The 13,704-nt window shown below is 37.2% G+C and overlaps 1 protein-coding gene across 1 annotated transcript; it reads right to left on the reverse strand.

The window, feature by feature from the left end:
* Positions 1 to 608: 608 nt before the first annotated feature.
* LOC104743921 (putative F-box protein At1g47765) lies at positions 609 to 1,867 on the reverse strand. Its single transcript, XM_010464950.3, has one exon. It carries the CDS (start codon positions 1,835 to 1,837, stop codon positions 662 to 664), a length of 1,176 nt encoding a protein of 391 aa, XP_010463252.2. The 5' UTR covers positions 1,838 to 1,867; the 3' UTR covers positions 609 to 661.
* Between the last annotated feature and the right edge of the window lie 11,837 nt (positions 1,868 to 13,704).

Consider the following 13,704-nt stretch of genomic DNA (forward strand, 5'->3'; position numbering starts at 1 on the left):
CCAGAAGTTGTCTTTTTCTTGTTCCCAACTAGTGTCTTGTATTCACGTTATCTCCTCTGAATCCAAATTAACCAAACCAACGTCGTCTCTTGTCTTCACGTCGAGGCTGGAGAAGTTCTGGCGTACGTATCAATGGCCAGTTAATGATTTTATTTTATTTATTTATTTATTATTATTTTTTGTCAAATATTTTCTTTTTAGTTTATTTTATTACTTTAGTTTTTTTTTCTATAATTATATCACTTATGTTGAATTGTTTATGGTATTGCATTATTAAAAATATATTTACATTCAACATATTTTTTTAATGGTTTCCTCCAAATTTTGGCTTGCTTGGCCTCTCGGCCAGCTCTGTTTTTTATGCGTAATTTTTTTTTTATGTTGATCTCTTAAACTTCGAAACAAGGTATATGCATAATCTTGGTGCAATTTACTTCTAGGAAGCAAAAAGATAAAAAGCCATCAGAAAGGAAAGAAGTTACTACTATTGAACGGTTGATGATATTGAATATATTAAATGCAGTAGGGAAGTGGCAAGGGATGAAGATGAAACGGTAGAAAATCAAAGTTAAAAAGGAAAGCTTACAAAAGGAAAAAAAATTATAAACTTGCATAAATGATCAGTCTAAGGGGGAAAAAACACCAAGAAGTTAAATTATTTCTAAGTTATTTGACTCTCAACGTGATTCGGGAAAGCATAGAGCGCATACATACGGCTTTTTAAAACTCCCTCCGCGATTCCTTTAAGTTCGAATCTTCTAAAGCTGTTTCTCAATGGGTCACAAAATAAAATATAACCCTTCTTATCAAACGTGGATGATACGTAAACAAACTCACCATCATGAGTGTAACCGTTTAGTTGGTAATAGATTTTCAATCTATCATCAAAGCAAGCACCTGGTGCAAGAACAACTTTACTCAACCACTTGTGTTTCTTTGCGTCTTCCAAAATGTACAATCTGGTACCATGCTTCCGGATGAGTTTACCATATTTCGTGACACAATTTTCAACACAAGCTAGCCTCCCCTCATAAGTCATCATGACCCTACTAATATTCTCTGATGGTAATTGCATCATATCGAATTTTTCATATCTGACATCAAAGCTCATTATAACCCAAACACGCTTATGATAAACATAGGCTATATAATATACAACCCCCTTGATGCATCGACCAAAAGTAGTATGATACTCAGAGCGATGCTTATGGCAAGTTTTTACCGTTCTCCATGGTTCTTGTTCTTGAGCTGATCCTAGTGTTAGCACCCGACACACATCAGAACTTCTTTTAAGAGGTATGCACATTACTTTGTGTATACCTTCAACCGGATCGTATCCTAAAAAGATTGCAATGTCATTCCAGCTCAATCTCGGTTTGGTTAAAGTCAATAACTGTCTCGTGCTAGGGTTCCAAACTATCGGCGTTGCTGATACATTAAAGCAGATCAAGCCCTGGACAGATTCCGTAGGAGGGAAGTTACTCTGCCCTTCTGGGAATTCCATATGATAACGATAAATAGGCTGAGAACAAGAGTAAGACCTTTTGGAATTCTGAAGTGAATGCTGATGCTGCGGAATCGAGGAAACAAACAACTTGTCATCTTCAATGAAGCAAATTAAAAGACTCAACCCTCGGTACCGATTTTTGAACACGTTAATGAAATATGGATCTGTTGTGATTGATAACCTAAGCTTTGACACGCAACGAAACCTTGCAACAGATTTCTCAGGCAGCCTTAAGAGTATCTCTGAGGTTAGATCTCTAGGAAAGGATTGTGATTGTGTACTTCTTTGCCTTTTGGAGACTTTTCTCTTCTTCTCTTTTTGTTGCTCCATCTTTGGTCGAAACACTAATTTGTTCCGGCTGCGTTGCCAGCTAGTAGGTATTATACACATCGAATGCTCTAGTCTTTTTTTTTTTTTTTTACTGGATATTAATATTAATAAAATCTCGATATCTTTCTCTATGCATCAAAATATCTTGTTATCCTCCTATTATTATTAATAAAATCTCGATATCTTTCTCTATGCATCAAAATATCTTGTTATCCTCCTATTATTAATAAAATCTCGATATCTTTCTCTATGCATCAAAATATCTTGTTATCCTCCTATTATTAATTCCAAAATACACTTCGTAAAATAACTTTTTATTTATAAGATTTACCCATTTGAATAAACATTATAACTTGAAGTCATTATTTGTAATATCCAAAATAATATATTTAAAATAATTCTAAAAGAAATTAGTATTCACTTATCCATATTAACATTTTCTAAGTAAAAAATTATATTATTTTAAGTATATTTGATGTTTCATCCTTTAAGTTATACTTATTAAAAAATTTATCTACAAAATTAATTCATAAAAAATTGCACAAAAAACAATAAATAAAATATAGAAAATCAATATAATATATCTAATAAATAATAAAAATTTATCAAAAAACTTACAAACGAAAAAGTTTGCATTCATGTGAAAAATATAATCATTAACGATAATACCTTAAATATTATATCTAAATTAATTTAAAATAAAAGCATCCTACAATTAAGGTAAGATAATGAATCTAATATTTGATAATAACTATACTGTTCATATGAAACGATTTCCAGTTCTAGCGAGATGATTCGAAAAAGTTAAGATCTCATATGTTGTAAGATGCTAGGCCCACCCCGAAAGTTAATATCTCATCTTGAAAGTTAATAAAATAATTTTAAAACTAGTTTTCGGTTTTCTTACTAGACATTACGTTCACCTCAATCATCCGATTAGCGCCTAGCAATTTCTAAAACAGGGAGTCAACCTAACGAAAGACAGCACTATATTTAAAAATACAGAAATTCTCAAATTCATTGACAGTTTGACACCATTATATTGAATTAACTGCAAATAAAGATAGAATTCTTATTGTAGAACATTTAAACAAGGATAACAAGACTATAACCATTATTGCAAAATAAAATAAAATCATTGGCACTGTGTTAGTATAGACATTTCATTGTTTATCACGATTAATTTTTGAGAAAAATGGTAATTTTATATATTTGCGTGACTTTATAACTTAGATTATGTCGAAATTAGATATACGAAAACGTCTAATATAAAATCTATGAATTCGTTAAGTATCTATCTAGGTTTACTGAACCACTATAATTTGTTAAGACTTTTGTTTTTCGATGAATATTATATATGATTGATGATAGTTATGAAATATTATCTTATAAAAATATCATTTTTTTATATTTTAAACACACTATTTTTAAAAATATAAAATCTATAACGTTATACTTAAACGTTATACTCTTTAAAATATTCAAATCTGATAAAAAATTATGAATTTATACTTAAACGTTATACAATTTTTCTTTCTCTTTTTCGTCAGTTTGTTTACATTCTTCCACTGAATAATCATTCAAAATCTCTTTTTTACACTACCACACAACTTGTTAAACAATCAATCTCTACGACCAAAATCATTGCCTCTTTTCTCGTTAAATTTGTGCAATTCATGAAAACCAACATAGTCACCACATGCACTCAATTATTGATACTTTCACCGTATACCTATTCGGTTTTAGATTCACACATATTAAAACTTCTCAAATCAAAATCCTTAATACTACAAGATTGTAAATTCTCAAACCAAAATCTTTAATACTATGAAATAATAAATTACATGGAAAGAAAGTAATAGGAACATATATATAGCTAATTAAACATGTGTGCTTCTCGTCGATCCTTCTTCTTTAAACCCCAAAAAGTTGACTCAAACAACATCAAATCTAGGTTTTGAGACGTCAATCCTTCTTTCTTATACCCAGAAATACTGAAAGAATATCAACTCATCTATAAAGTCAGACACAAAAACATGTATTAACGCTCATAAGATATAAAAAGCACAAACATAGATAAATAAGACATTTTGAAGATATTTGAAAATTGAATATATAATATTTAACAATACTTAAACTTTTAAAATTTTAATAGAGTTTAAATATTCATAATATTTTAAACTTTAGATGTAGTTTAAATATTTATAACATTTTTATTTTTTCAAGAGTTAAATACTAATGATACTTCAAATTTTTATAATATTTAAAATTTCTATGGAAGTATTTATAGTATTTTTAAACATTCTCTTAAGTTTAAATATTTATAATACTTGCATCTTTTAAAAGTTTCGATAATTATAATATTTTAAACTTTTCACCTACATCTAAAGTTTCAATATTGTTAAATTTTTAAACTTTTTAAAATATTATAATATTTTAAAACTTTTTAGAAGTTTTAATTTGCTAGGACGCATGATAAATCTAGCTTCTTGTTCATTCTTAGTTGAAAGATATTGGTCTTATTTATAATAGTTTCCAGCCATCGTCGAACTTTTCTAGCCGATGTTGGACGTTTTACATACACTTATTTATAAGTATTTTAATTTAGAAATTTTACACAATTTCAAAAATGTTAAATATTGAGATGCTTGATCCCGATTGGTCATTTAAAAAATCTTAATATTGGCAATTATGAAAATTTAAGAAAATGTTAATCAATGAGATGTCGAATCCATATTGGTTATTTTAAATCATAGGTGGACAGCTTTAGGAGCCAATCAAGGATGGCACTTAGCTGGTTCTCTCATCTTCAGTCCGGTTCGATCGATAGCCTCCATGACTTGATGACCGCATTTTTGAAGCAGTTTTTCGTTCTTAGGGATACCAAGAACTTGCACGCCAACCTGTGGTCACTGACCCAATCACCCTAGGAATCACTTCGGTCGTTTACTAGACGATATAAGGACATCGTCGTCAACATCACCATACCTGACGTTGCAGAGATCGTTGCACTTAAAAACGCGATACGGTATGAGTCTCGATTCAAAGAAGAGTTGTCTCTCTCACACTTCGAGACACTAGCGAATGCATTATGCAGAGCCTCGAAACAAATTAAAATCGAAGAAAAAAATGCAGTCTTCACCAAAAAGCACGCAATAGCAAAAGTATTGTAGCAAAGTATTCTATGACCCTGACGGTCAAGAATGAGTACATAAAGCCGCACCAACACTTCATTCGCAACCAATACCGTACTCGTCAAACCTTTTCCATCAATGGAGTAACTCAGCAGACACAAACTTGGAATAAGTATGTTAGGAATGAGGAAAATGAGGGTAGCCTAGCCCAATATTACAAGTATCACAAGAGTAACACGCACGCAACTGAAGAATGTCGATATCTTCGAGTCCTCCTGATGGATAAATACAAGAAAGGTGGGATAATTATGGAGTGTTGGTGACATTCACCAGGAACTTGGTGAATGTCATCTTAAGAGATATGATTTCACAAATGGACATTAGCGAACAAGAAATCAAGCCAAATTACCATTCTCTAACATGATTCAACGACGACTTCATCATGACTATCGACACAATAGACCTCCCAATCTATGACTGCAACCGAGGAAGTAAATATTGACGAGCAAAGCGTTGTGTGCATATCGAGAAAAAGATAACCTAGGAAATGCGCGACAAGTTGGTCTGGTTCTTGTAAATATTTGACAACCTTTGCATAGTCAATATCTGATATGCCAGGCATGGATCAAACTATCACCACAAGTGAGTCAAGCCCCGATCCAACGCACAAACCTGTCATGCAGAAAAGGCGAAAGCTATGTCTAGAACGTTCAAAAGCGGTAAACTACAAAATAGAGAAGTTGCTCGGCGCTAGGAATATTGTGGAGGTTAAGTATCCCAATTGGCTGGCCAATTTAGTCGTAGTCAAAAAGAAAAATGACAAATGGAGAGTCTACGTCGATTTTACAGACATAATTAAGGCCTGTCCAAAGGAAAGTTTCCCACTACCAAGGACCAGCTCGTCGAAGGTACAACATGCAACAAGCTTTGTCCCTACTTCCATTCTCATACTATCGTCGTCTTGACCAACCAACCGTTATTACGGTCTATCCTTCATAGTCCCAAACAGTCTGGTCAGCTAACGAAATGGGAGATAAAGATTAGCGAGTACGACATTGAGTTCCATACTCGTCGAGCTACCAAATCACAGGTCCTGGCCGACTTTATAATTTAACTACCATTAGAGGGCAGCGAGCCAACACCTGCCAACCCTATAGACGGGAAATGGGTCCTTCACATAGATGGCGCATCCTCCTATCTCGGCTATGGAGTAGGAATCCGCTTGACATCGTGAACAATCGTTTTGTCTAAGGTTGCAAGCGACGAACAATGTCATTGAGTACGAATTTCTCATCACCAGGTTGAGGCTTGCATGTTGATTCCGTTGGGGGGGGGCTGTGATATGGTCTTGGGGGTACCATTAGGCGACATGACATGGAACTTACAAAAGTTACAAATGGGGTTTTGGTGGAAAAAACAGAAAATTTTGCTTCATGGTATCAATTAGAAGTAGTTCGAATGGTGCAAGAAAAATTTAACAAAAATCAATTAGATTCAAGTCAAATTTCCATGATTTGTGCTCAAGAAGTAATTCAGAAGGAGGATGCCATGTTATGTGTAGTGGAGATGAGCCAACGTGAGAATACGAATAACTCTGCAGTCTTGCAGCTGAAAAATGCTTATTCTGATATTTTTGAAGACACAACTGCATTTTCTCCTTTCAGAGAGGGACAAAATCATAAAATTGTGTGAAAGGCGGGTTCTGATCTAGTTAATCAATGTCCCTACCGCTATGCTACTTACCAAAAGTACGATATTGACAAGATCGTTAAAGAATTGCTTTTTGCATGAACAATACGAGTTAGCTCTAGTCCTTTTTCTTGGCCTGTGGTTTTGGTTAAGAAGAAAGATGGAACCTGGCAACTTTGTGGGGACTACAAGGGATTGATTGGCTTAACAATAAAGAATAGATTCCCCATTCCACTAATTGAGGACTTACTGGATCAACACTATTGCATACTGGCCAACTCCTTCTAACTTGAAGAAGTTGGCGGGTTTTTGGGTTTAGCAGGTTATTATAGACACTTTTTTAAGAACTTTGGTACTATAGCTCGCCCATTAAACGTTCTCACAAAGAAAGACTCATTTATTTGGACATAAGAAGCTTCAGAGACCTTTATAACCCTAAAGAATGCCTTATGCCAAGCTCTAGTGTTAGCACTACCAGTGTTTGAAAAACCGTTTGTGGTAGAAACAGTGCTTGTAAAACTGCAATAGGCGCTGTAATAATGTAGGAGGGCCACCCCTTGGCTTTCATTAGTGACCACCTGAAAGGAAGACAACTAAATCTTTCCATCTATGAGAAAGAACTCCTCGCTGTGATCTTTGCTTTTCTGAGATGGCGTCATTACATATTGCAAAAACATTTTGTGTTTAAAACAGATCATCGCAGTTTAAGTACTTGTTGGAGAAGAGGTTGAACACACCTATTCAACAGCAGTGTTTGCCTAAGCTGCTAGAGTTTGATTATGAGAATCAATATCGGCAGGGTAAGGACAATGTGGCAGCCTAAGCTGCTAGAGTTTGATGTGTTATCACGAGTGAATGGAGCAGAAATATTGCATATGGCAATGTCTATGTTGGAGTGTGATCTCTTAAAAAATATTCGGGCTTGTTATAGTCAAGAGTTGCAAGTCAATCCATCAGCAAAGAAGCACTACTCTTGGGTGTAGTCTTGATGTAGCGACATTTTATTATTCTTTTTACTGGACTTTACTCTATATTTATTTTCATTAGTTTTGTTGGGCTTTATTATTTATTATTGGGTTTCTTTTAAGTCGGTGTAGTTGTTGCTTGCTCGACAAGTTCCGACGAGGGTTTTGTGTTTGCGGAGACATATAAGTACTCTTTTTCTTGTAACGTGAACAGCAGTTGTTTTAAGAATTTTAATAATAGAGAAGTTTCTCTTGTTCTAAGTCTTCGAATTCTCTTACTCTTTGATCCATTGATACAAAGATAATAGAACTCAAAGCTGCGACTTGTTCTTCGAGAATCCATTGATCTCCGGAGTTCGTGTCGTACTATCACCCTGCATTAGTTGGTATCAGAGACGAAGATCCTAATCATGCCTCCAAAGAAAAATCTCCAAACCCAGCTCGATGAACACAACAATGAATTTCGAAAGATGATGACTGAGATGCAACAGAATTTTCGAGATACCATGCGAACCACTGTTGAATCTGCAGTATGAGCTATCTTCCAAGCTCAGCGTGATGTTCCGGGTGTGCAGAGACAAGAAGAGCCAGTCTTAGATGAGGTTGACGACGAGGAGGACGTTGCAGATAACCCTTTTGCACCACTTGGTGACTTACCAGATCGGAGGCATCAACATCGTGACATCATTGCAGCTCCACGTTTTGAAGATAGGCGGTGGGAATCAGGTTTTCGACTTGAGATACCTGAATTTACTGGAGGGTTACAACCAGATGAGTTTCTCGACTGGCTTAACACAACGGAGGAATTTCTAGCGTTCAAAGAAGTTCCTGATAAGATGTGTGTATCTCTTGTGGCGACACGGTTCCGAGGCAGAGCATCGATGTGGTGGCAACAAACTAAGGAATCACGTGCAAGGGCAGGCAAAGATCATATTGCTTCGTGGGAAAAACTGAAAAGGCGGATGAGAAAGGTATTTTTGCCTTATAATTACACACGCACCTTGTACACACGACTTCACAATTTGAGACAAGGTTCGAAGTCTGTTGATGAGTATGCATCAGATTTTTTTTCTTTAATGGCCAGAAATTCATTAACAGAGAATGAAGAGCAGACAATGTCGCGTTTTCTTGGCGGTCTTCGTTTACAAATTCAGAACACTCTCCTACAGTTTAATCCCATGACGGTTTTAGAAGCACATCAACGTGCTTTATTAATTGAGCAGCAAGCTCGTGGGCAATCATCTTCTTGGAATTCATCTCGTTTGCGTTTGGGTTCTTCCACTGAAGCATGGACAAACGCGAACACCGGCTTCTAAGTGTTTTAAGTGTGGGAAACAAGGTCATCGTCAAGCGAGTTGTCCCACTCTCCAACGTCGCGGCCTGTTAGCAAGTGATGCACCTATTTATGATGATTATCTAGACGACAATGAGCCTGATGAGACTACAGAATAAGTACTTGGTGATACAAGAACTATGTTGATGATTCAGAGAAACTTCATGATTCCACACGGTGTTGACGAATCATGGCTTCGTACTAACATTTTTCACTCTACTTGTACCATTCGGGGAAAAGTTTGTAGAATAATCATTGACTCTGGCAGCTGCACCAACGTGATTTCTGAGGAAGCAGTGACGAAATTGGGCTTGTTTACAGAGTCTCATCCTACTCCGTATCAAATTGCATGGCTTACGTCTAAATCCGACATGCGCGTGTCTAAACGATGTCGAGTTCCTTTTTCCATGGGTTCAAATTATAAAGACTTGGTGTTGTGTGATGTTGTTCCTATGGATGCGTGTCATCTCTTGTTAGGGAGACCTTGGCAGTATGATCGTCAAAAGATACATGATGGATTTGCTAATACACATTCTTTCACATATGAGGGAAAGCGTATTACTTTGGTACCGTCACGGTCTACCTCCGAACCTCTTATTGCTAGTCACGATATTGAGCAACCCACGAATCCAGCTACTACTCCTAAGGCCACGTTATTGGTTACAGAAGCTCATATTTTCGACGAAGTTGAACATGCTGAATTAGCGTATCTTCTAATTTTGAAACCAAACTCTCCATCGATGACGGACACTACACCTATTGCGTTTCATGCTCTCATGAACGAGTTCAAGGAAGTTTTTCCTAGTGAGTTACCAGAGGGATTGCCACCAATGCGTGATATCCAGCATTGTATTGACTTGGTGCCCAATACGGTTTTGCCAAATCGACCTCACTATCGTATGAGCCCGATGGAGCATGATGAACATTGCAAGCAAGTAGAGGAGCTTCTTGCTAAAGGTTATTTGCGAGAAAGCCTTAGTCCGTGTGCAGTGCCAGCATTGCTTATTCCCAAGAAAGATGGTACTTGGCGTATGTGTGTGGATAGTCGGGCGATTAATAAAATTACGGGGAGGTATCGGTTTCCAATTCCTCGTTTGGATGATCTCCTTGACCAAATTGGTTCTGCTTCTATATTTACCAAGTTAGATCTCAAGAGTGGCTATCACCAAATCCGTATTCGCCCTGGTGATGAGTGGAAGACTGCTTTTAAGACTAGAAAGGGTCTTTTTGAATGGCTCGTTATGCCCTTCGGATTGTCAAATGCTCCAAGCACTTTCATGCGTGTTATGAATCAAGCCTTGCGACCTTTTATTGGACGGTTTGTTGTTGTTTATTTTGATGATATACTGATTTTTAGTTCGACTCTTTCAGGACATCTTGACCATTTACGTGACGTTCTACTTGTGCTCCGCCGTGAGAAATTATTTGCTGCGCCTAAGAAGTGTTCTTTTGGCATGTCGGAAGTGCTTTTCCTTGGTTATGTCATTTCTAGCAGTGGTTTGAAAGTTGATCCATCTAAGGTCAGTGCGATAAAATCTTGGCCATCACCGAAGACAGTTACCGATGTACAAAGCTTCCATGCACTTGCCTCCTTTTACCGACGTTTTATTCAGCATTTTAGCGGTATCATGGCCCCAATAACGAACTGTATGCGGTCAAGCCAGTTCATATGGACGGATGAAGCTGAAGTTGCTTTCCGTGAGATCAAGATGAAGTTGTCTTCAGCCCCAGTTTTGGTACTTCCCAATTTTTCTTTGGCATTTGAACTCCATTGTGACGCTTCAAAAATAGGCATAGGAGCGGTGTTAAGCCAGCTGGGAAAACCTGTTGCCTTTTTTAGTGAAAAAATAGCGGGCTCGCGTGGGCGTTATAGTACGTATGACGTTGAATTATATGCTGTGGTCCAAGCCATTAAGCACTGGCGTCACTATCTTTTTCACAAAGAATTTGTGCTTTTTACTGATCATGATGCACTTAAGCATATGGGGGCTCAAGATAAAGTTTCTTCACGACATGCTTTGTGGTTTGCCTATTTGCAACAATTTCCGTTTGTGATTAAGCACAAGGCGAGATCACTTAATAAAGTGGCTGACACTCTTAGTCGACGGCATTCACTTCTCACGACGTCTCATGCGTCTATCACTGGTTTTGCAATGTTACCGGAGGTGTATCCTACGGATCCTTTTTTTGGGAAAATATGGAGTGACATTGAGCTGGACCGTAGCTATGATTATTTGGTGGTCGATGGATTTTTGTTTCGTGGAATGAAGCTTTGTATTTCTAATTGTAGTCTTCGCCTTCAAGTTATTCGGGAACTGCATGGTGAAGGTCACATTGGACGCGATCGGACATTGAATTTGGTGACTGACTCGTATTTTTGGCCAACGTTGCGAAGGGATGTTGAGCGGTTTATAGTCAGATGCGGAGTTTGTCATGCTTCGAAGGGTAAAGCATCTAATGCGGGTTTGTATTTGCCTTTGCCGATCTCGACGCAACCGTGGACTGATATTAGTATGGACTTTGTTCTTGGCTTACCGCGAACACAACGTGGTAATGATTCTATCTTTGTGGTTGTTGATCGTTTTTCTAAGATGGTTCACTTCATTCCTTGCAAAAAACGACGGATGCGTCCCAAGTTGCTGCTTTGTTTTTCCGAGAGATTTATCGTCTCCATGGCCTTCCTTTCTCCATTGTCTCTGATCGAGATTCTCGATTTTTGAGTCACTTTTGGCGCTCTTTGTGGAAATTATTACGCACTAGTCTGGATATGAGTTCTGCCTATCATCCTCAATCGGACAGCCAAACTGAGGTGACTAATCGAGCATTAGGTGATCTTTTGCGGTGTTTGGTTGGTGACAATATTCGTTCTTGGGATAGGGTTCTTTGTCAAGCAGAGTTTGCGCATAATCATGCGGTGAATCGTAGTACTGGATTTAGTCCATTTCGTGTGATGTATGGGTTTGTTCCCCGCGGTCCACTTGACTTAAGTGTGGCTCCGTATTGTACACGTTTTCATGGGAGGGCTTGTGATGTTGTTGAAGAGTTTCAATCTGTTCATGACCAGGTCAAAGCTAATTTGGAGGCTGCCACCGTGAAGTATAAAGCTGCTGTTGATATTCACAGACGTGACGTACACTTCGACGTTGGTGATTTGGTCTGGGCTGTTCTGACAAAGGATAGATTTCCTAAATCCACTTACAACAAGCTCAAGGCTCGTAAGATTGGTCCTTTAGAGGTTCTCGAGAAGATTAATAATAATGCTTATAGACTTCGTTTGCCTCCTCACATGCATACAGCCGATGTTTTTAACGTTAAGCACCTATTCCCGTATGTTAGTGATGATGACGACGTCAATTCGAGGACGAATTCTTCTTCACCCCGGCGACCTGATGTAGCGACATTTTATTATTCTTTTTACTGGACTTTACTCTATATTTATTTTCATTAGTTTTGTTGGGCTTTATTATTTATTATTGGGTTTCTTTTAAGTCGGTGTAGTTGTTGCGTGCTCCACAAGTTCCAACGAGGGTTTTGTGTTTGCAGAGACATATAAGTACTCTTTTTCTTGTAAAGTGAACAGCAGCTGTTTTAAGAATTTTAATAATAGAGAAGTTTCTCTTGTTCTAACGGGGGTGTATTCAACTTGACATTTTAAGTGATTTGTGTAAAAGTTACAAATCCTATGTTATTCAATCATGGATTTTAAAAAGTCTCATGAAATCCACTGTTAATCAACTGATTTAAAAATCTACTTTGAAATCCACTGTTATTCAAAACAGTTTGTGACTTTGGATTTTAATAAGTTTTAGGGATTCTGGAGGATTTGTTTAGTTAAAAATACAGAAATACAAATCTCATGGTTATAGGTGGGATTTGAAAGAATTTTACCATAAATCATATCAACTCCTCTAAAATCTATCAAAATTCCAAATTTTATAAATCCCATCAAATCCTCCAAAATCATTGTTTCAATACACCCCTTAAGTCTTCGAATTCTCTTACTCTTTGATCTATTGATACAAAGATAATAGAACTCAAAGCTGCTACTTGTTCTTCGAGAATCCATTGATCTCCGGAGTTCGTGTCATACTATCACCCTGCATTAAGTCTGTTCTGCAAAGGATGAGCAAGATTGTGGTGACTAATGATTTAAAACTCCGCAACTTCATCTTGCAATGAATGCATTGTTTGGGAATGGGTGGTCACTCAGGAAGTGGTGCCACTTATAAAAAAGTGAAGAGGCTGTTCTTCTGGAACGGCATGGCAGTGGATATCTAGTCTTACATTCTCAGTTGTGCCATTTGTCAGCAGTGTAAGTACGACACCACTGCGTATCCTAGCTTGTTGCAACCATTACCTATTCTATACACCATCTAGACTGATCTCTCTGTGGACTTCATTGATGGTCTCCCTGTTTCCAATAGTAAAACGGTGATATTTTTGGTAGTCGATAGACTGAACAAGGGGTCTCATTTCATGGCATTCTCCCACCCATATACGACTATGCCTGTCGCTCAACCGTTCATGGAAACTGTATTCAAACTTCTTTGGTGCGCCCGTAGTCCATAGTAAGTGACAGGGAAACTGTTTTTGTTAGCAATTTCTGGCATGAGCTCTTTTCTTTGCAAGGTGTGGAGTTGAAGTTCTCCAGTGCATATCACCCGCAGAATGATGGCCAAACAGAGGTTATCAATGGTTTCTTGGAGACGTATCTGCGTTGTATATGCGTCCTCATTTATGGAGTAA

Source organism: Camelina sativa, chromosome 14 (assembly GCF_030686135.1).
Source record: "Camelina sativa cultivar CO46 ecotype springtype chromosome 14, ASM3068613v1".
In the NCBI taxonomy this organism is placed as follows: Eukaryota; Viridiplantae; Streptophyta; class Magnoliopsida; order Brassicales; family Brassicaceae; genus Camelina; species Camelina sativa.

Bases quoted from the DNA above. Each gene is read 5' to 3' on its own strand.
- LOC104743921 (XM_010464950.3), bottom strand. From the start codon at position 1,837: ATGGAGCAACAAAAAGAGAAGAAGAGAAAAGTCTCCAAAAGGCAAAGA.